This window comes from Triticum dicoccoides, chromosome 3B, assembly GCF_002162155.2.
Source record: "Triticum dicoccoides isolate Atlit2015 ecotype Zavitan chromosome 3B, WEW_v2.0, whole genome shotgun sequence".
NCBI classification, from domain to species: Eukaryota; Viridiplantae; Streptophyta; class Magnoliopsida; order Poales; family Poaceae; genus Triticum; species Triticum dicoccoides.
In genome coordinates this window covers 600,018,993-600,038,938 of record NC_041385.1, presented here as the reverse complement: position 1 = coordinate 600,038,938, position 19,946 = coordinate 600,018,993, and the positions used below count along the sequence as shown (strand labels likewise).

The 19,946-nt window shown below is 49.5% G+C and overlaps 1 protein-coding gene across 3 annotated transcripts; it reads left to right on the top strand.

Annotated features, from left to right (window-relative positions):
* The first annotated feature begins 10,433 nt into the window (after positions 1 to 10,433).
* LOC119277350 (ABSCISIC ACID-INSENSITIVE 5-like protein 2) lies at positions 10,434 to 14,637 on the top strand. Of its 3 annotated transcripts, none has more exons than XM_037558628.1 (4): positions 10,434 to 10,682; positions 10,742 to 11,715; positions 11,923 to 11,994; positions 14,244 to 14,637. In XM_037558628.1, exons 2-4 carry the CDS (start codon positions 10,837 to 10,839, stop codon positions 14,322 to 14,324), a joined length of 1,032 nt encoding a protein of 343 aa, XP_037414525.1. In that variant the 5' UTR covers positions 10,434 to 10,682; positions 10,742 to 10,836; the 3' UTR covers positions 14,325 to 14,637. The 3 variants fall into 3 exon arrangements, with proteins under 3 accessions (XP_037414525.1, XP_037414524.1, XP_037414523.1); XM_037558627.1 differs by having other exon boundaries at positions 10,735 to 11,715; XM_037558626.1 differs by having other exon boundaries at positions 10,434 to 11,715.
* The last annotated feature ends 5,309 nt before the right edge of the window (positions 14,638 to 19,946 follow it).

Below are 19,946 nucleotides of genomic sequence, written 5' to 3'. Positions count from 1 at the left end.
TGAAAGTTAGCAGTCATTGGCTTTAGCCCCCACGCATATAATGCGGGGGTGTTCTAAAAAAATATATGCGTAACCACACTTGATCCAACATCTTGGTCCATTAAGGAGGTGATCACACGTCGAACCAGGCAACCGGACTATATAGCTGTAACACTTTCACTTAGCCATAGGAGTTTAATGGCGGGGCTACTAAGTAGCCCCTAGTACATCTGTGTGCATCCGTATAGGGGCGCGTATGTACGTGACCGGGAAACGGTCCTTTGTTCACGCGGAGCAATCCTATAGATTCCGATGAGTCTTCGAGTGGTTGACCGGTCTCTCGCTGTATCATGACAGTCAATTTTCGGCTTTCTCTACTGAGGTGCTCATCCGGAATAACCAGGGCACAATCGCAGTAGTTCTCCTTTGACCGCTTTAGCCGATAGAATGGAACGTAAGGCAGCAAACCCAGGAGCCGGGCAAACCCAACATTTGACCAAAGACATGATTCGGAGCTAATGCATATAAGGCCAAACTCGGGATGCCGAACAGTCCCAAAGGTATTCGGACTTTATAACATATACTGGGCTGGGTAACGCCCTTGATTATGAACCCTGTATTTCCAGGTACGTGCATTGATCTGTTGTGGCGAAATGCCTATTATGCCAGTATCTGCTGTGGGTGTATTGAATACCCATGGGATGTCAAGCAACAAAAGATAGTAAAGAAGGTTTACACAGGGGCCTAATCTAAAGAGAAATCTTTGAGCAGGCCCCTGCTGCACGTCTGCGCCTTTGTCTCCGTTGTGTCGTATCCTGGAAGGGTGTTGCATGAATAGTGTCTGTAAAAACGAAAACTCATGTGAAAGAGTAAGCGTGCGAGAAGTTAGTTATTCTCAATGGATGTTAGAAAAGCGAGATATTTGCCTATTGATGAGGCAAGCCGAATTGTGGGCTTTATTACATGTTTGCAGCCCCTGGTATCATTTATGGGGATATATGTATAGCACCCAGCTTAGTTTATCCGGGCTGTTGTCGAAGATGGTGCACTGGACTCGTCTAACCGTGTCCGTGGTCTTGACGACCGATCATGCATTCTGGTGGGAGAGGCCGCTTAATGTCCAGTGATATGTCTCCAACGTATCTATAATTTATGAAGCATTCATGCTATTTTATTATCTGTTTTGAATGATTACGGGCTTTATTATACACTTTTATATTACTTTTGGGACTAACCTATTAACCGGAGGCCCAGCCCATATTGCTGTTTTATTGCCTGTTTCAGTATTTCGAAGAAAAGGAATACCAAACGAAGTCCAAACGGAATGAAACCTTCGGGAGCATGGTTTTTAGGAAGAATATGATCCAGGAGACTTGGAGTTCACGTCAGAAGATCCTCGAGGAGGCCACGAGATAGGGGGCGTGCCCACCCCCCGGGCGCGCCCTACCCTCTCATGAGCCCCTCGAGGATCCCCCGACTGACTTCTTTCGCCTATATAAGCCTACGTACCCTAAAAACACCAGAAAAGAAGATAGATCAGGAGTTCCGTCGCCGCAAGCCTCTGTAGCCACCAAAAACCTCTCGGGAACCCGTTCCGGCACCCTGCCGGAGGGGGAACCCATCACCAGTGGCCATCTTCATCATCCCGGCGCTCTTCATGACGAGGAGGGAGTAGTTCACCCTCGGGGCTGAGGGTATGTACCAGTAGCTATGTGTTTGATCTCTCTCTCTCGTGTTCTCTCTATGGCACGATCTTGATGTATCGCGAGCTTTGTTATTATAGTTGGATCTTATGATGTTTCTCCCCCTCTACTCTCTTGTAATGGATTGAGTTTTCCCTTTGAAGTTGTCTTATCGGATTGAGTCTTTAAGGATTTGAGAACACTTGATGTATGTCTTGTCGTGCTTATCTGTGGTGACAATGGGATATCATGTGCCACTTGATGTATGTTTTGGTGACCAACTTGCGGGTTCCGCCCATGAACCTATGCATAAGGGTTGGCACACGTTTTCGTCTTGACTCTCCGGTAGAAACTTCGGGGCACTCTTTGAAGTACTTTGTGTTGGTTGAATAGATGAATCTGAGATTGTGTGATGCATATCGTATAATCATGCCCACGGATACTTGAGGTGACAATGGAGTATCTAGGTGACATTAGGGTTTTGGTTGATTTGTGTCTTAAGGTGTTATTCTAGTATGAACTCTATGATAGATCAAGCGGAAAGAATAGCTTCATGTTATTTTACTATGAACTCTTGAATAGATAGATCAAAAAGGATAACTTTGAGGTGGTTTCATACCCTACCATAATCTCTTCGTTTGCTCTCTGCTATTAGTGTCTTTGGAGTGACTCTTTGTTGCATGTTGAGGGATTGTTATATGATCTATCTATGTTATTATTGTTGAGAGAACTTGCACTAGTGAAAGTATGAACCCTTTGCCTTGTTTCCTATCATTGCAATACCATTTACGCTCACTTTTATCATAGTTGCCTTGCTGTTTTTATAATTTCAGATTACAAATACCTTTATCTACTATCCATATTGCACTTGTATCACCATCTCTTCGCCGAACTAGTGCACCTATACAATTTACCATTGTGTTGGGTGTGTTGGGGACACAAGAGACTCTTTGTTATTTGGTTGTAGGGTTGTTTGAGAGAGATCATCTTCATCCTACACCTCCCACGGATTGATAAACCTTAGGTCATCCACTTGAGGGAAATTTGCTACTGTCCTACAAACCTGTGCACTTGCAGGCCCAACGTCAAGCAACAAAAGGCAGTAAATAAGGTTTACACAGGGGCTTAATCTAAAGAGAAACCTTTGAGCGGGTCCCTGCTGCACATCTGCGCCTTTGTCTCCGTTGTGCCGTATCCTGGAAGGGTGTCGCACAAATAGTGTCTGTAAAAACAAAAACTCATGTGAAAGAGTAAGCGTGCGAGAAGTTAGTTATTCTCAATGGATGTTAGAAATGCGAGATATTTGCCTATTGATGAGGCAAGCCGAATTGTGGGCTTTATTACATGTTTGCAGCCCCTGGTATCATTTATGGTGATATATGTATAGCACCCAGCTCAGGTTTATCCGGGCTGTTGTCGAAGATGGTGCACTGGACTCGTCTAACCGTGTCCGTGGTCTTGACGACCGATCATGCGTTCTGGTGGGAGAGGCCGCTTAATGTCCAGCTACAAGAGCCGCCGCATATTGCTTTGTGTTTCCGCTAACGGTTATGACGCCACGTGGACCGGGCATCTTAAGTTTAAGGCAGGCGTAGTTCAGTATTGCGTTAAAGCAAGCGAAGGTCGTTCTTCCGAGTAATGCATGATAACCGCTGCTGAAGGGAGCGATGTCGAAGAGTAGTTCCTCGCTTCTAAAGTTGTCGGGAGAACCGAATGTCACCTCTAATACGAGGGAGGCCCAGCAGTGGGCCTCAACGCCTCGTATCACTCTGTTAAAGGTGGTGTTACTTTGGCTTATTCTGGATGGGTTAATCCCCATCTTGCGGACGGTGTCCTGACATATCAGATTAAGACTACTGCCGTCGTCCATTAGGACTCGAGTGAGATGGTATCCATCAATTATTGGGTCGAGCACCAAGGTAGCCGATCCTCCGTGCCGGATACTGGCCGAGTGGTCCCTGTGATCAAAAGTGATCGGGCAGGCTGCCCAGGGGTTGAATTTGGGGGCAACGAACTCTGTGCGAGTTGCGTGGACCATGTTTACTGTTTTGACTTCTAGTGGGAGTTTTTTCTGTCCCCCCGTGTTCGGCTGGCGAGGCTCATCCTCGTCTTCGCTTGCCATTTCCCTTCCCTTGTGTTCGGCATTTAACTTGCCGGCCTGCTTGAACACCCAACATTTTTTGTGAGTATGATTTGCAGGTTTTTCGGAGGTGCCATGGATTTGGCACAATCTGTCCCAGGACTTTATTCAGGCCGGACAGTCCCTCTTTACTGCCCTTAAATGGCTTCTTTCCTTGACCGGGTCGAGAGCCCCTGAATCCGGCATTGACCGCCGTGTTGTTCGGACTATCGTCATTGTTCCGACGCTTGTGCTTAGTGCGCCGTGGCTTCCCGTTGCCATCTCGAATTTCAGATGTGCCTGGGTCACTGGTGCCTCTACGGGCCAACCAGCTGTCTTCGCCCGCACAAAAGCGGGTCATAAGGCTTGTTAAGGCCGCCATTGTCCTTGGCTTTTCTTGGCCGAGGTGCCTGGCAAGCCACTCATCCCGGATACTATGTTTGAAGGCCGCTAAGGCTTTGGCATCCGGACAGTCAACAATTTGATTCTTCTTAGTGAGAAATCTGTTCCAAAGCTTACGGGCTAACTCTCCGGGTTGTTGTATTATATGGCTTAAATTGTGTGCATCCGGAGGTCGGACATAGGTCCCTTGGAAATTGGCCCTGAAAGCGTCCTCAAGTTCCTCCCAACTCCAAATTGAGTTTTCGGGGAGGCTTTTCAGCCAATGCCGAGCTAGTCCTTTCAACTTGAGGGGAAGGTATTTGATGGCGTGGAGGTCGTCCCCACGAGCCATGTGTATGTGAAGGATAAAATCCTCAATCCAGACCCCAGGGTCTGTCGTTCCGTCATATGCCTCTATGTTCACGGGTTTGAATCCCTGTGGAAATTCATGATCCAGCACCTCATCGGTGAAGCACAGAGGGTGCACAGCCCCTCTGTATCTAGACATGTCGCGGCATGCTGCCGACTGTTGTTGTGTCCGTTGTTGATTCCGAACTGGTATTCGATCAGTGTGATTGTTGTGGTGACCATAATCCCACGTCGGAGCATGTCCTTTGGATCCGTAGATGGACCTGGCCGCACTGGCCTTTTTGTCCAGGAGCTCACGTAAATCGTGTGCGGTATCAGTGGCTGCTCAATCGCGGCCATGAAGTGGTTTGTCCGGCCGAATGGCCATACTGTTCTTTGGCGGAATGGGAGCTGCGGCCTCGTCGTCAAATTCGGGTAGCAGCTTGCGTTTTGGGTAGCTCTTTGTGTGATGATCGTCACCGCATTTTCCTTCAGTGTCTAGCACCTTATTCCATCTTCGGTTGAGCGTATCCTGCGCAGCTTTAAGCCTTTGCTTCTACTTCTTTAGGCTCCTCGCCGTGGCCATAAGCCTTCTGCGGAGGTTATCTTGTTCCAAGCGTTTTTCCGGGATGATAAATGCATCGTCAATCGGACTGTCCTCCCCTCCATGGGGAGTTTGATGAATTCGACCCTTAGGATCGCTGTGATCGGGCGTTTGTTCGGCATGGCCTGGCTCTTCTTGCTCCATTGCTGGGTTCATATTGTTGCCTTCGGAGTCAACCGAAGTGTCATTTTTCCTTGCGCTGTTATCGCTATTTTTACTGTGACTGGACTTAGAGCGGCACCTGCGTCGTTGTTTTTGTTTTTGTCCGGGGGGTTTATCCTCCGTTGTGTCCTTTTTGTCACTGTTGTCTTCCTTAGGCGTGTCCACCATGTAGATGTCATATGATGAAGTGGCGGTCCAGCACCCCGTGGGCGGTGGTTTCAGATCGTCCCCTGCATCGACGTCCATACTGTCGATGTCGTCGGATTTGAAATCAAGCATGTCTGTTAGGTCATCGACAGTGGCCATGAAGTGGGTGGTGGGTGGGAGGCGATTTTCTTCGTCCTTTGTGTCCCACTCCGGCCGGACATACTTCGGCCAAGAGTCTTCTGTCAAGGAGAGAGACTTTAATGAATTAAGTGCTTCGCCCAAGGGGGAGTGTTGAAAGATATCCGCGGCGGTGAACTCCATTACTGGAGCCCAATCGGACTCGATGTGTCCGGGCGCGCGCAGTTCGGAACCCACATCCGGACACAAGTCCGGGGGTCCGATGACGCAGATCTCCTTAACGACGGAGTTTGTGTTTGGCTCTACCGCCGAAGAGTATGCGGCCTCCGTGGCAGGGTCCATCCACCCGTCCTTGGACGACGCGATCTGCCCCGGATTTAGGTCCGGAGACGTAGTAGGGGCGATATCCCGAATACTGTCCGACAGCAGATTTAAGTCGTGCTCGTCGCGACTGTCTGGCGCTCCTGACGTAGGCCCGAATCCATCCAAGATCAAGTCTCCGTGGATATCGGCCGTGTAATTCAAGTTCCCAAACCTGACCTGATGGCCAGGGGCGTAGCTGTCGATCTGCTCCAGATGGCCAAGCGAGTTGGACCGCAGTGCGAAGCCACCGAAAACGAAGACCTGTCCGGGGAGAAAAATCTCGCCCTGGACTGCGTTGTTGAAGGTTGGGGGAGCCATCGAGCCTTATAGCGACAACGCAGAGGAACTCTCAATGAAAGCACCAATGTCGGTGTCAAAACCGGCGGATCTCGGGTAGGGGGCCCCGAACTGTGCGTCTAAGGCTAATGGTAACAAGAGACTGGGGACACGATGTTTTACCCAGGTTCGGGCCCTCTCGATGGAGGTAATACCCTACTTCCTGCTTGATTGATCTTGATGATATGAGTATTACAAGAGTTGATCTACCACGAGATCGTAGAGGCTAAACCCTAGAAGCTACCCTATGGTATGATTGTTGTTCTTCTTCGGACTAAACCCTCTGGTCTATATAGACACCGGAGGGGGCTAGGGTTACACAGAGTCGGTTATAGAGAAGGAGATCTATCATCCGAATCGCCAAGCTTGCCCTCCACGCAAAGGAGAGTCCCATCCGGACAAGGGACAAAGTCTTCAATCTTGTATCTTCATAGTCCAACAGTCCGACCAAAGTACATAGTCCGGCTGTCCGGATACCCCCTTATCCAGGAATCCCTCAGGGGTAGCCGTGCCCCGCTCTACGGCATCTGAGATGTTACCCTCGGGCGCCTTCTGGACGGCCTCGTCCGCTCCTCCTCGGCCAGGAGATGTCCTTTGAGACGACACCTCCGTGTCCTCCATGGCAAGGAGGGAGAAGGCATGCGATGGTCCGTCACTCTCCACCTCTTCGGGCGACATAGAATTCCCTAACAAAGTCGAGGGGTTCGGGATATCGCGCGGAGGGCTGAAAGACAAATGAAGATATGTCATATAATAGAGGCAGATTAAGCAAAAATTGAATGAGTAAGCTTTTGATACTTAAGTTTTGGTCAGGGGCTTCTCCCTTGGGGCCCTCTTCAGGTTGTGTTCAGACTCTGAGTCCAAACTAACCGAGAAGGTTATCTTCCCCCTCTTGGGCGTCGCTCCCTCCGGATTCTCGGAGGCTATCCTCTTCATCCTCCTCGTCTTGCGTGGGGGAGTCGCTCTCCATTCCTCCTCCTCCTTTTCGTCTTCATCTTCCTCATGAGAGGAGACGACCTCGGTATCTTCGGACACTGCGTCCGAAGGACCTTTGCGACATGGCCCGTCCTTGGGTCCCTTGCCCTTCTTCTTGCCCTTCTTCTCCGGCGCCTGATAGGGAGCCGGGACCAGCATCTCCTCCAGTTGAGGAGTGACTGGGTCTTTGGGCAACGAAGTCGGACTCTTAATCCGCTCCGACTTCTTGGTCCAGCCCTGCAGAAAGGTGGGCCGATAAGTTTCATATCGATCGCATACATAAACCAGATATGTCTTTCGAAAATCAACACTTACCGGAGTCGCCGGATTCTTGGCGTCAAGGCCAACGTCTTCGGTCTCCATGGGCCAGCTCTTCTGCGCCTTGAAGAGTAGCTTCCACATTCCCTCGTGCGTCGTGCCAAGGAATTGTTGCAGAGTTTGCGGCTCCTCCGAATTGAACTCCCACATGGGGGAAGTCCGACGCTGGCAGGGGAGTATGCGGTGGAAGAGCATAATCTGCACCACCTTGGTTAGACCAATGTTTTTGCTCAGCACGTTGGTGATACGCGTTCGTAGTGTTTGCACCTCCGTCCGAGACCCTCAATCGAGTCCCTTTGCGGTCCAGGAGATGAGCCTCATGGGGGGTCCGGATCTGAACTCCGGAATCGCTGCCCACTTGGTGTGGCGTGGCTCAGTGATATAAAACCACTCTTGTTGCTAGATCTTGACGGTCTCGACGAAGGCCCCCTTGGGCCATGTGGCGTTGGGCAGGTTGCTGATCATGGCCCCGCCGTAGTTCGCCTGTTGCCCATCGACCACCTTCGGCTTCACATTGAAGACTTTCAGCCACATGCTGAAGTGTGGGTGAATGCGGAGAAGAGCCTCACACACACGACGAAAACGCCGAGATGTGGAGGAAATAGTTCGGGGTTAGATCATGGAAATATAGCCCGTAGTAGAACATAAGGCTGCGGACGAATGGGTGGAGTGGAAAACCTAACCCTCCAAGGAAATGGGGAAGGAAGACGACCCTTTCGCCGGGCTCCGGAGTTGGAATGATTTGACCCTTGGGGGGAAGCCTGTGCGCGATGGTGGCGGCGAGGTATCCCGCACTCCGGGGATCCTTTATCTCCTTCTCCGTGACGAAGGACGCCTCCTACTTGCCTTGGGAACCGGATTCAGCCATGGTCGGAGGAGGTGGTGGTGGTGGTGAGGAAGACGAAAACATTTCGGGCGCTAAGAGCTTGGGAGATTGGAAGGCTGAGGAGACTGGAAGGTGTGGGGGAGAAAGGAGAAATCCATTGCCCTCTTATAGGCAGTAAAAATGCCAACCGTCCCCCCACTTGCGCCTTGAAGCTCGCCTATTCCCAATGAAAGCATGCGTTGTAAACGATTGGATTACCCAAATCTTATTGATGAGCAATCCCGTATTAAGTGGGCACGATCTCCGCTTTGACAGGACGGGCCAATGGGGCTTGGCCTCAAAACACGAAACGCAGAGTGTGAAAACGGTTCAAAATGTCGAAGGGTCAAGTCTGACGCTTCGCCGAAAAAAGTTGTCAGTAAAAGGCACCATTCTTATTTTTATATATCCTGCCTTCGTGGCTAAGGGTTGTGTTAATTATGCAAAGCCGGATACAATTCTCTTACGGAGGAAAGCTGATGTGTATTATTCAAGGAACCCGCCTTGCAATGCCGAAAATAATCTGCACGCCGAACACGTTGTCATTGAACACTAGTTCAGGGGCTACTGAGGGAGTCCTGTACTAAGGGGTCCTCGTGCGTCTGGCCTATTGGATATGGGCCGGACTGATGGCCGTCAAGATACAAGACAGAAGACTACCTCTCGTGTCCGGTAGGGACTCCCGTATACGTGGATGGCAAGTTTAGGTGTCTGGATATGCTATTTCCTTTCTGTTAAACCGACTTTGTATAACCCTAGGCCCCTCCGATATCTATATAAACCGAAGAGTTAGACCAAAGGCAGGATCATAACATTACTAGGCTAGCCAATACGATCTCGTGGTAGATCAACTCTTGTAACCCCTATACCCTTCGAATATAATCAAGTAGGAGTAGGGTTTTACCTCCATTAAGAGGGCCCGAACCTGGGTAAACACTGTGTCCTTCGTCCATTGTTGCCATCGTCCTTAGACGCACAACTTGGGCCCCCCCAACCCGAGATCTGCCGGTTTTTACACCGACAATCACTGCCACAAAGGATATCGAAAACGCCTCCTACTCTGGGTGTCGTTGAGTAGCTTGGTAACCCCATCAAGTTGTGCTCTCGGCACCGTGTGCATAAGAGATCTTTACATGCCTAATTATCAATGTGTAATTCATTAGTGATCATCTTTTAATCAAGAGAGGCAAGCCTTTTCTTTTGATTTCTCTCTCCTCCACCTTAATATTTGTTTCATGTGGTGCTTCTAGAATACTAGTATTGTTGTACACACCCTTAAAACTAGTACAGTGGCCTGCACCTCCGAATAATATGACGACTTTGTCCTTAGATGGTTCCTTCCCGGAGGAGGATGGCATTGCGGTAGTGGGGGTGATCCTCTGGAGACATGACGGCTCGGTCATCTTTACAGCTTATCGATATCTATTTAACTGGAGTGAAGGTCGACAGACAGACATACATATGTTGATGATTGATATGGTGCTTGCTAGACAACATACAAAGCTTTTGGTGTTGGTTCAGTCAGATTCATCGACTGCCTTATCTTGTCTTTCAAATTCTAGTTTAGATCGATCGATGTTAGGTCAGTTAGTGGCTCAAGTCAAGGCTCTAATGATCGATAGGGTTTTTCTTCTACCGAAACTTCATAGGTCAAAAAATAGTGTTGTAGATTGCCTGGCAAGCTATAGTCGCTCTGAGCGAGCTACGGTTGTGTGGCTCGGCAAAGGACCCCCTGCTGTTGAGAATCTCTTGCCAAAGATTGTAACTTTACCATGACGGGATAAAACCCTTTTGATCTTGAAGGAAAAACTAGTAGCAACCTTTTCTTTTACAGGAAAGACGGTCAATCTCATTAATAACTAAACTAGACTAGCGAGACCGCTGACAATGATTAAATGTAAACTTGGTCACCATCACTGACCTCTCAACTTTTACTCCAACTCTTAACCAGTGTGATTGTTGAACAAAGAGGCCATAAATTACTTCTGTTTATGTATTTCTGCCACGCCACAGTCCCATACCTTCGTCTCTCTTCTCCACAGCGACCTACCCACCCGACCCAGCCCACCTTGAAATCTCTCCCGCCGCCGCGCCGTACGCCGGAGCCTAGCGCCACCGCCCGCCGCCTCAATCCCACGCCCCCCAACCCCTCCGCCTCTCACGCGCGTCGTCGCCACCGCCGTCCGCGCCCTTCCCCACCGCGGCATCGCGCCCCTGCTGTCTCCAGTCCACCCCGCCCTCAATCTCTAGCCATTGGGTTCTGAGGTACGAGCTTGTTTTCACCCTGTGATTCGTTATACCACACTGACCCCCGCAGTTCCTAGGCGCGCCGGCGCGCATCCGGCACACCCTAGATCCGCCCCCTGAACCCCGAGGTCTCGCCGCGGCAGAAATCGGGCGGAGGTAGGATTGCGTGCTCATGGGGAGTCGGAAAATGGCGTCACAGCAGGGGCGTGGCGACGCCGGCACGTCACAGCCGGGGCGCGGCGACGCCGGCACATCGCAGCGCGGCCAGGTGCAGAGCCTGGCGAGGCAGGGGTCTCTGTACAGCCTCACCCTCGACGAGGTGCAGAACCATCTGGGAGAGCCCCTGCAGAGCATGAACCTCGACGAGCTGCTCAGGACCGTGTTTCCTGACGACCTGGAGCCCGATGGCGCGACCACCAGCCAGTGTGTGCCGAGCTCAAGCCTCCTGCGCCAGGGCAGCATCACCATGCCGACCGAGCTCAGCAAGAAGACGGTGGATGAGGTGTGGAAGGGCATCCAGGAGACACCCAAGAGGAGTGTCCAGGGGAGTGGTCGGCGCAAGCGGGAGAGGCAGCCCACGCTCGGGGAGATGACACTCGAGGATTTCTTGGTCCAAGCAGGGGTTGTTTCCCAGGGATTTCTCAAGGACACGAGCGATGTTGGCAATTTGGGTCTGATGGGGAGAGGTGCCACAGCAGCTGGAGCCACCGATTTGACATCTGGGGCACAGTGGTTAGGCCAGTACCAGCAGCAGATTGCAGCTTCAGCCATCAACACTCATCAGCATGTGCAACAAATTGTGCCAGCTGCTTATATGCCCATTCAGTTAGTCCCTCAGCCACTGAATGTTGTTGGCCCTGGTGCCACTCTGGGGTCTGCTTACTCTGATGGACAGAGTACATCACCAATGATCAGTCCAATCTCTGATTCTCAGACACCTGGGAGAAAGCGTGGTGTATCAGGAGATGTCCCCAATAAGTTTGTGGAGAGAAGGCAGAAGAGGATGATCAAGAATAGGGAGTCGGCTGCCCGTTCAAGGGCTAGGAAGCAGGTACATTTCACCTCTCTGTTTTTTCCCCTCTAATTCTTTCTTTATAGCAATGGAACTATAGATAAAGATTCATGAAGGGTTATCAACGGTACTTGTTTGAATTTGGCTTTTCTTGTGATCTGTGATCTGAAAAATGTTACAATAGGCTTACTTTACTTTTCCATAATTGTCTTAGGGTCAGTATCACTTACATTGTATTTGCAACAGGCCTACACTAATGAACTCGAAAACAAGGTATCCCGTTTGGAAGAGGAGAATGAGAGGCTAAAGAAGCAAAAGGTATTTTCTTTTCAATACAAGTTTACTGAAATGCCACACTTTTCAGTGGAAGTTGGACTACCTGATAAGTAGCAGGGAATAAATGTGATTGCTCGTATTGGCAGCTGGTGTCAGTTTCATAGTTTGCACTGTTAAGCACTTAAGCTACCCCCTTTTGGTGTACGGGTATGAGAGTATCATACTATAATCCTATGTATCTGCTTCCACTACTGGGGCCCAGCCATTACTGGGTGGGATAGGAACAATCTGGTGTACAATGGACAATTCGACCTGTTGGTTTATTATATTAATAGGTTAATGTACAATGAACTACGAGGCTACCACTTTTCTATTGGATATTGGAGTTTACTGCATTTACCTCAATTTACATGACCAAATAAGGCTGCACTGTGCTAATATGAATTACATGGTAGAAAAAGAAAAACTAGAAGACAATAGGGGCTCATTTGATTTCATGAGAGAACTGTATTAAGTTCTTGTTGGATATTCTAATGAACACTTCTGATTTGCTCCCTGCATTAGAAATTTTAGCACAATAAGTCTGTGGTCTAGCTCTAAAGGTAGAGTCTACTTCAGTTATAGGTTGCAATAGAGAGGTAGGAACCAGGAACTGTCTGCTGTAGATTTTCCGGATGACATAGACCTGATAATGTATAAGAGTGATAAAAGGGAAATACATATTACAAGAGTTTTATACTCCTGATTGCCCTGAAAAAAGATATACATCTGATTATGGGAATGCATATATAATCAGCAGGGTTATGCATTATGTGAGATACTCCTGATTAGGAATGTCTACACGGGAGGATTTGTTGTTTTTTTAGAGAGAGAGGGAGGATTTGTTACCATGGATATGTCAGGTTACGGTCAGCAGGATATTATGTACCTGGTGCTCAGTTATTCTGTGGGATTAGTTACCATATTCCTGGAAAGATAGGGGAGTCGAAGAGAGAAACCTGGGCGTGCGGAAAATGGAGGGGAGCGAAACGACAAGCGGCGCAGGGAGGAGTTTGACTAACCCAGGAACAGCGGTTGCAGGGACAGGAGGGGCCCATACCGCGACCTTTCACTGACATATGAGGTCAACTCCAAGAATTAAACCACAGGAGCTCTCCCAGAGCTCTATTCCTAGGGAGCATAGAGCCTTTAGGGACACTTCAAGAGCGTGACTGAAAAATAATATCACAGTGCTAACATGGTATGTGATGTTAGAAATAGTGGTGTTGCAAGGGAAAACGAGGTTTTATCCAGTCTCTGCATCATCAGTTTATCTAAAAGATTATATGACCACCACCGTTTAGGGCTTCTATGATTCGCATGATTTCCAAAATTCGGGAATAGGAAAAACGTACGAATAGAGTGGCATGTCATCTTCAATACTACAGGATTGTGAGGATGTTTGATTGTGCACAGGAAAAACCGAGGATTCTTTCAAAGAAATTGGAGTAGATGCAAAATTTCCCATGAAACCTAGTGCAACTGATCCTAAGGAAAAATTCCTATGGTTTGCAATCCTACGAATCAAACAACCCACATAGGAAAAATTCCTAAAGATTAGAATTCTCCAAAATTCCTTCGCAAATCCTTTGAATCAAAGAAGTCCAATCTTGTGAGTGAGAGATATCCGGATATGTATCATGTATTGGCTCTGTCTGCTTCTATGGAAGTGTAGATTTGATTACTGCACCATTTTGTGGGTTCAGGTTTTAGTTGTAGAGATGCATTAGCTATACTATGATTGTAAGTGGTAATTGAGTGGAATGATTTATTTTAGGTGCTTTAAGATTAGGAGGGATCTGTCAGATTGAAACATGTTTATAGAACTCACATTTCATTTTCTTGTACTGCATAATTTCAGTACATTATTTCTCTTTTGTGGCGAAAAATAGTACGGAATACTCCCTCCGTTCCTAAATATTTGTCTTTCTAGTGATTTCAACAAGTGACTACATACGGAGCAAAATGAGTGAATCTACACTCTAAAATATGTCTATATACATCCGTATGTGGTACTCATTTGAAATCTCTAAAAAGACAAATATTTAGGAACGGAGGGAGTACATGGTAGTCCTTTATCACTGATACAAGGGTTGTGGCACCAGGGGTTAATTAACAATCTGTCAACAAATTTCTTGTGCTTATTTCCTGTCTAATCCTGCTTTCAGCCAAATGTTTATCCACTCTGATGCTATTAGCGAATCTTCCATGCATAACATTGACATGCTGACCTTTTTCTGCCCTACCTTCAGGAGTTGAACATGATGCTTTGCTCGGTGCCTCTACCAGAACCCAAGTACCAACTCAGGAGAACATGCTCGGCCGCTTTCTGACTGTGTCCAGAATACTTTGCCTTGTAGATTTTAAAGTGGCGGCGCTCGTAAGGTTTGCCTCTTCGGTTTAGAATCGTTTGCGAGCCTGGGAGTTCCTTTTTGGCTTTATCCTTGCCCAGTGATTTCCGGTGTGTAGATCAGCGGGAGCCTAGCATGTGCTGTGTTAGCACTTGGCACTTTTATTTACCTGTGTGCGGAGGCCCTGCCACCAGCCTAGTATGTAAATCTGCTGGACACATTTTAAAGTTATCGGAGCTTTCTTGACATGGGCTGCTCTTTCATGTAAATGCAGAGCGGTATGCAATTTGCTGTCTTTTTTCCTTCCGAGAAGTGCAAGTTACATTTGCCTGAATACTTCTGACTCAGGTGAACGACCGCAGGATACAAGACATTTGGAATGTGAAGAATTCACATGAAACAGTTCAATGCGATTCGGTTTCTTGATATTGCTTCCGCCTCTTGACTCCGTTTTCAAAGCCATGTAGGCTTTCAATGACCAACTTGGCCAAAATACGTTTGGGCCAAACAAAATTCTGAAAATAAGTAAATCAGATTCTTATGATATGGCTGCATTCCTATGCACATCATTGCTATGCTGGTCAGTGAAACCTGCTTATCCTGGATGTTGTGCACTATGCTGGTCAGTGGAACTTGCTTATCCTGGACGCCGTGCATCATAACATGCAATGCACGAGATGCTGTTTATCTGCTCTGCTGCTGGTTGCTAGAAATAAGTAATATACTCCGTGCAGCATTATTTATTTGCTGGTGAAACATGTTTGCTATTACTCCGTGTTCCGGTGTGAGATTCGGATGTGTCCTCACCAGCACGAAGTGAGTGTTTGGTTTCAGGCTCTTCTGTGGCTTCAGATTGCTGTGGTGGGGAACAGTGATGCAATTTCCTTTTGCTTCATAAACTACTAGCCCTTAATACTCCCAGGTTATTCGGGATAATTGTAAAACTCTCTTCTCTCCCTAGTTAATGACGAGGCAAATCTTTTGCCTCAGTTTCAAAAAAAAAACAAACAAACTACGTAGTCCTTAATGGAACCTTCCTCAATGCCGTATAAGTTGGATCCAACGGGGGGTCTTTGGCTTTGCATGCTGCACTGCTTCCTCTTGTGCGCCAGAATAATGGCTGCTCACCGTGCCACTCGCGTAGTTTCAGGGCTTGTGGTGCGTTTCAAACTTTCACTCCTCATGGAATGTGCCTTGAGTTCTTTTGAACCCTGGCTGGTTATGAGCACACGACGGTCTAAAGGTGCAGTACACAGAGTGCGAATATACGTGGATGTCCCTTCACTCCAATCAGATGCACTCCTTGGGAGAAGTGGAGAGCGTTGCTGGACGATGATGCCATTTACCGCCGGTTTGGTTGGCTGCGGTTTACACCACCACAGTGCAGTACGTATCTGCTTGAGTCTCGCATCCCCCGCCCCGCCCCGGCCGAGGTGAGGCACTTGAAGCTCCCCTGCAAGTGGCACCGTAACCTGAAGCAGCGAATCACAGATGGTTGCGCATCCGAGGAAGAGAAGAACGTCCGCCGCATCAAATGTCGCCATACACAAGGATCGTGTGCGAGTCATCGTCGCCGGACAGAAATCATGACCCCAAAACTGCTTTTTTTTTTTCTAAAATAAAACGAAAGCATGACCCCAAAACTGTGAATCAAAGGAAATCTTGCGAGCTGCAACGAGGTTCACATTGGGCGACAGGGCGCGACACCCTCTTCTGGGAGGGTAGATCACCCGATGGATTTCGGCTAGAGGAACTTGCCCCACAAGTTTACACGAGAGTGCCCGAGAGAATCAAGTCGACACACACAGTCCTTGAGGCTTTATCAGATGAAACTTGGGAAGGGATGTGGTGGCGTCAATCGAAGCCGAAACATTGACGCAATTTCCTGGATGTGTGGCCTATGGTGGCGGTGGCGCGGTTAGGCATGCAACAGCGGGGCCAGTTAAGGTGGTCGTGGGAGAAAAATGGCCTCTTCTTCGCCAAGTCTGCCTACGCGGCCAAGCTTGAAGCTTCGGAGGTATCTCCCACCGCAACCAGCTTTCACTTGGGAAACGGGAGCGCCATTATGTTGCTGGCTCTCCGCATGGTTCGCGCTCACCAACAAATGTTGGACGTTCGATAGATTGGCCTGAAGAGGGCTCCCACACCAATGTGCATATCCGTTCTGCGATCAATAGGAGGAGTGTTGGGGAACGTAGTAATTTCAAATTTTTCCTACGCACACGCAAGATCATGGTGATGTATAGCAATGAGAGAGGAGAGTGTGTCAACGTACCCTCGTAGACCGAAAGCGTAAACGTTATGACAACGCGGTTGATGCAGTCGTACGTCTTCACGATCCGACCGATCTTAGCACCGAACGTACGGCAACTCCGCGATCAGCACACGTTCATCTCGGGGACGTCCCTCGTACTCTTGATCCAGTTGAGGCCGAGGGAGAGTTTCGTCAACACGACAGCGTGGTGACGGTGATGATGAAGTTACCGGCGCAGGGCTTCGCCTAAGCACTACGACGATATGACCGAGGTGTGTAACTGTGGAGGGGGCACCGCACATGGCTAAACAATGTCAACTTGTGTGTCTCTGGGTGCCCCCTGCCCGCGTATATAAAGGAGCAAGGGGGGAGGCCGGCCGGCCCTTGGGGCGCGCCAAGGAGGGGAGGAGGAGTCCTCCTCCTAGTAGGAGTAGGACTCCTCCTTTCCTAGTCCAACTAGGAGGGGAAGGGGGAAGGAAGGAGAGGGAGAGGGAGAGGGAAAGAGGGGCCGCGCCCCCCTCCCCTAGTCCAATTCGGACTCCCCTTGAGGGGGCACCTCCTGGGCTGCTGCCCTCTCTCTCCCCTAAGGCTCACTAAGGCCCAATACTTCCCCGAGGGGTTCCGGTAACCCCTCCGGCACTCCGGTTTTCTCTGAAATCATCCGGAACACTTTCGGTGTCCGAATATAGCCGTCCAATATATCAATATTTTTGTCTCGAACATTTCGAGACTCCTCATCATGTCCGTGATCACATCTGGGACTCTGAACTATCTTTGGTACATCAAAACACATAAACTCATAATAACAATCATTATCGAACATTAAGCATGTGGACTGAGGGAGTCCCGGACTAGGGGATGTCCGGATAGCCGAACTACCATCATCGGCCGGACTCCAAGACTATGAAGATACAAGATTGAAGACTTCGTCCCGTGTCCGGATGGGACTTTCCTTGGCGTGGAAGGCAAGCTTGGCGATACGGATATGTAGATCTCCTACCATTGTAACCGACTCTGTGTAACCCTAGCCCTCTCCGGTGTCTATATAAACCGGATGGCTTTAGTCCATAGGAAGAACAACAATCATACCATAGGCTAGCTTCTAGGGTTTAGCCTCCTTGATCTCGTGGTAGATCTACTCTTGTAACCCACATCATCAATATTAATCAAGCAGGACGTAGGGTTTTACCTCCATCAAGAGGGCCCGAACCTGGGTAAAAACATCGTGTCCCTCGTCTCCTGTTACCATCCGCCTAGACGCACAGTTCGGGACCCCCTACCCGAGATCCGCCGGTTTTGACACCGACATTGGTGCTTTCATTGAGAGTTCCTCTGTGTCGTCACCGACAGGCTCGATGGCTTCTTCGATCATCAACAACGATGCAGTCCAGGGCGAGACCTTCCTCCCCGGACAGATCTTCGTATTCGGCGGCTTCGCACTGCGGGCCAATTCGCTTGGCCAGCTGGAGCAGATCGAAGGCTACGCCCCTGGCCGTCAGGTCAGATTTGGAAGTTTGGACTTCACGGCTGACATCCGCGGGGACTTGATCTTCGACGGATTCAAGCCACAGCCGAGCGTGCCGCATTGTCACGTCGAGCATGATTTAGCTCTGCCCGCCGGACAGTACCCTGGAGGCCGCACTCGAAACCACTCCGATCTTCAATTCGGAGCCAGCTCCGCAGATCGAGGATGGATGCCTAGACACCGCCTCGGGGGCTGCAACCTCCACGACGATAGAGCTGAACACCGATCTTGTCCCCCATGAAGCTCGTGACTCCGAGGTGCCAGACTCCTTGCCGGACTCCGGACCTCCCGCGCCCCCTCCAGTCGAATCCGATTGGGCGCCGATCATGGAGTTCACCGCGGCGGACATCTTTCAACACTCACCTTTTGGCGACATCTTGAGTTTGCTAAAGTACCTCTCGTTATCAGGAGAGGCCTGGCCGGACTGCGGCCAGGACGGTTGGGATGCGGACGACGAAGAAATTCAGAGCCCACCCACCACCCACTTGGTAGCCACTGTCGACGATTTAACTGACATGCTAGACTACGACTCTGAGGACATCGACGGTATGGACGACGATGCCGGGGACGACCAAGAACCAGTGCCTAACGGGCGCAGGAAAGCCACCCCATCCCACAACGTATGCATGGTGGACACACCAAAAGGAAGCGACAATGAGGAAAAACGGGACGTGGCGAAGGACAACTCCCCCAACAGACAAACAAAGCGGCGACGCAAGCGCCGCCCGAAGACCGGCATCGACAAAAACGGTACCCATATGGACCCGGCCCTAGAGCAGGGCGAAGCAGTGGACGACGCACACGTCAACAAGCAGCCATCCGGACATGAACCGGACAAGCAACCCATCCCCGGCGAAGACGATCTCACATCACGAGAGCATATGAATCTCCATAACAGGCTCGTCGCCACTACAAGAAGTTTGAAGAAGCAAAAGCGGAAGCTCAAAAAAGCGGAAGACACACTCAGAATGATATGGAGCAAAGTACTCAACACCGCAGATAAATATGACACTAGTCACCAGACAAAGAGCTACCCGAAGCGCAAGCTGTTGCCGGAATTTGACGAGGAGGCCTTCGAGCCCCCGCAGTCAAAAAAGAAAGGGGCCGCCTGGCCGGATAGACGACCAGATGACAGGCCAAGAGCAACACGGGCCGCCACACACAAGCCGGCATATGATCAGCATAAAGATCTTCAGAAAAAGGATAACCCGGCCAGGTCTATCTATGGGACAAAAAAGAAGACTCCAGGAAGTAACATAACCAGCCGAGCATTTGAAGACAACGGCACACCCAAATACAGGGGCGCCGCACACCCACTATGTTTCACCGACAAGGTGCTGGATCATGGATTTCCAGCGGGATTTAAACCCATAAACATAGAGGCATACGACGGAACAACAGACCCCGGAGTCTGGATTGAGGATTATATCCTACACATACACATGGCAAGAGGAGACGATCTCCATGCCATAAAATACCTTCCCCTCAAGCTCAAAGGGCCGGCCCGACATTGGCTTAAAAGCCTCCCAGAAAATACGATTGGGAGTTGGGAAGAGCTCGAGGATGCGTTTCGAGCAAATTTTCAGGGGACTTACGTCCGGCCTCCGGATGCAGACGATTTAAGTCACATAACCAAACAGCCCGGAGAATCAGCACGCAAATTCTGGAACAGGTTCCTCACTAAAAAGAACCAAATAGTCGACTGTCCGGACGCCGAAGCCTTAGCAGCCTTCAAACACAACGTCCGAGATGAATGGCTCGCCAGACACCTCGGCCAGGAAAAACCAAGAACAATGGCCGCACTAACAAGTCTCATGACCCGCTT

Excerpts from the sequence above, each read along its gene's own strand:
- LOC119277350 (XM_037558628.1), top strand. The coding sequence starts at position 10,837 with ATGGGGAGTCGGAAAATGGCGTCACAGCAGGGGCGTGGCGACGCCGGC. Across the intron at positions 11,716-11,922 it reads GTTCAAGGGCTAGGAAGCAG|GCCTACACTAATGAACTCGA; the intron begins GTACATTTCACC and ends TATTTGCAACAG. Across the intron at positions 11,995-14,243 it reads AGAGGCTAAAGAAGCAAAAG|GAGTTGAACATGATGCTTTG; the intron begins GTATTTTCTTTT and ends CCCTACCTTCAG.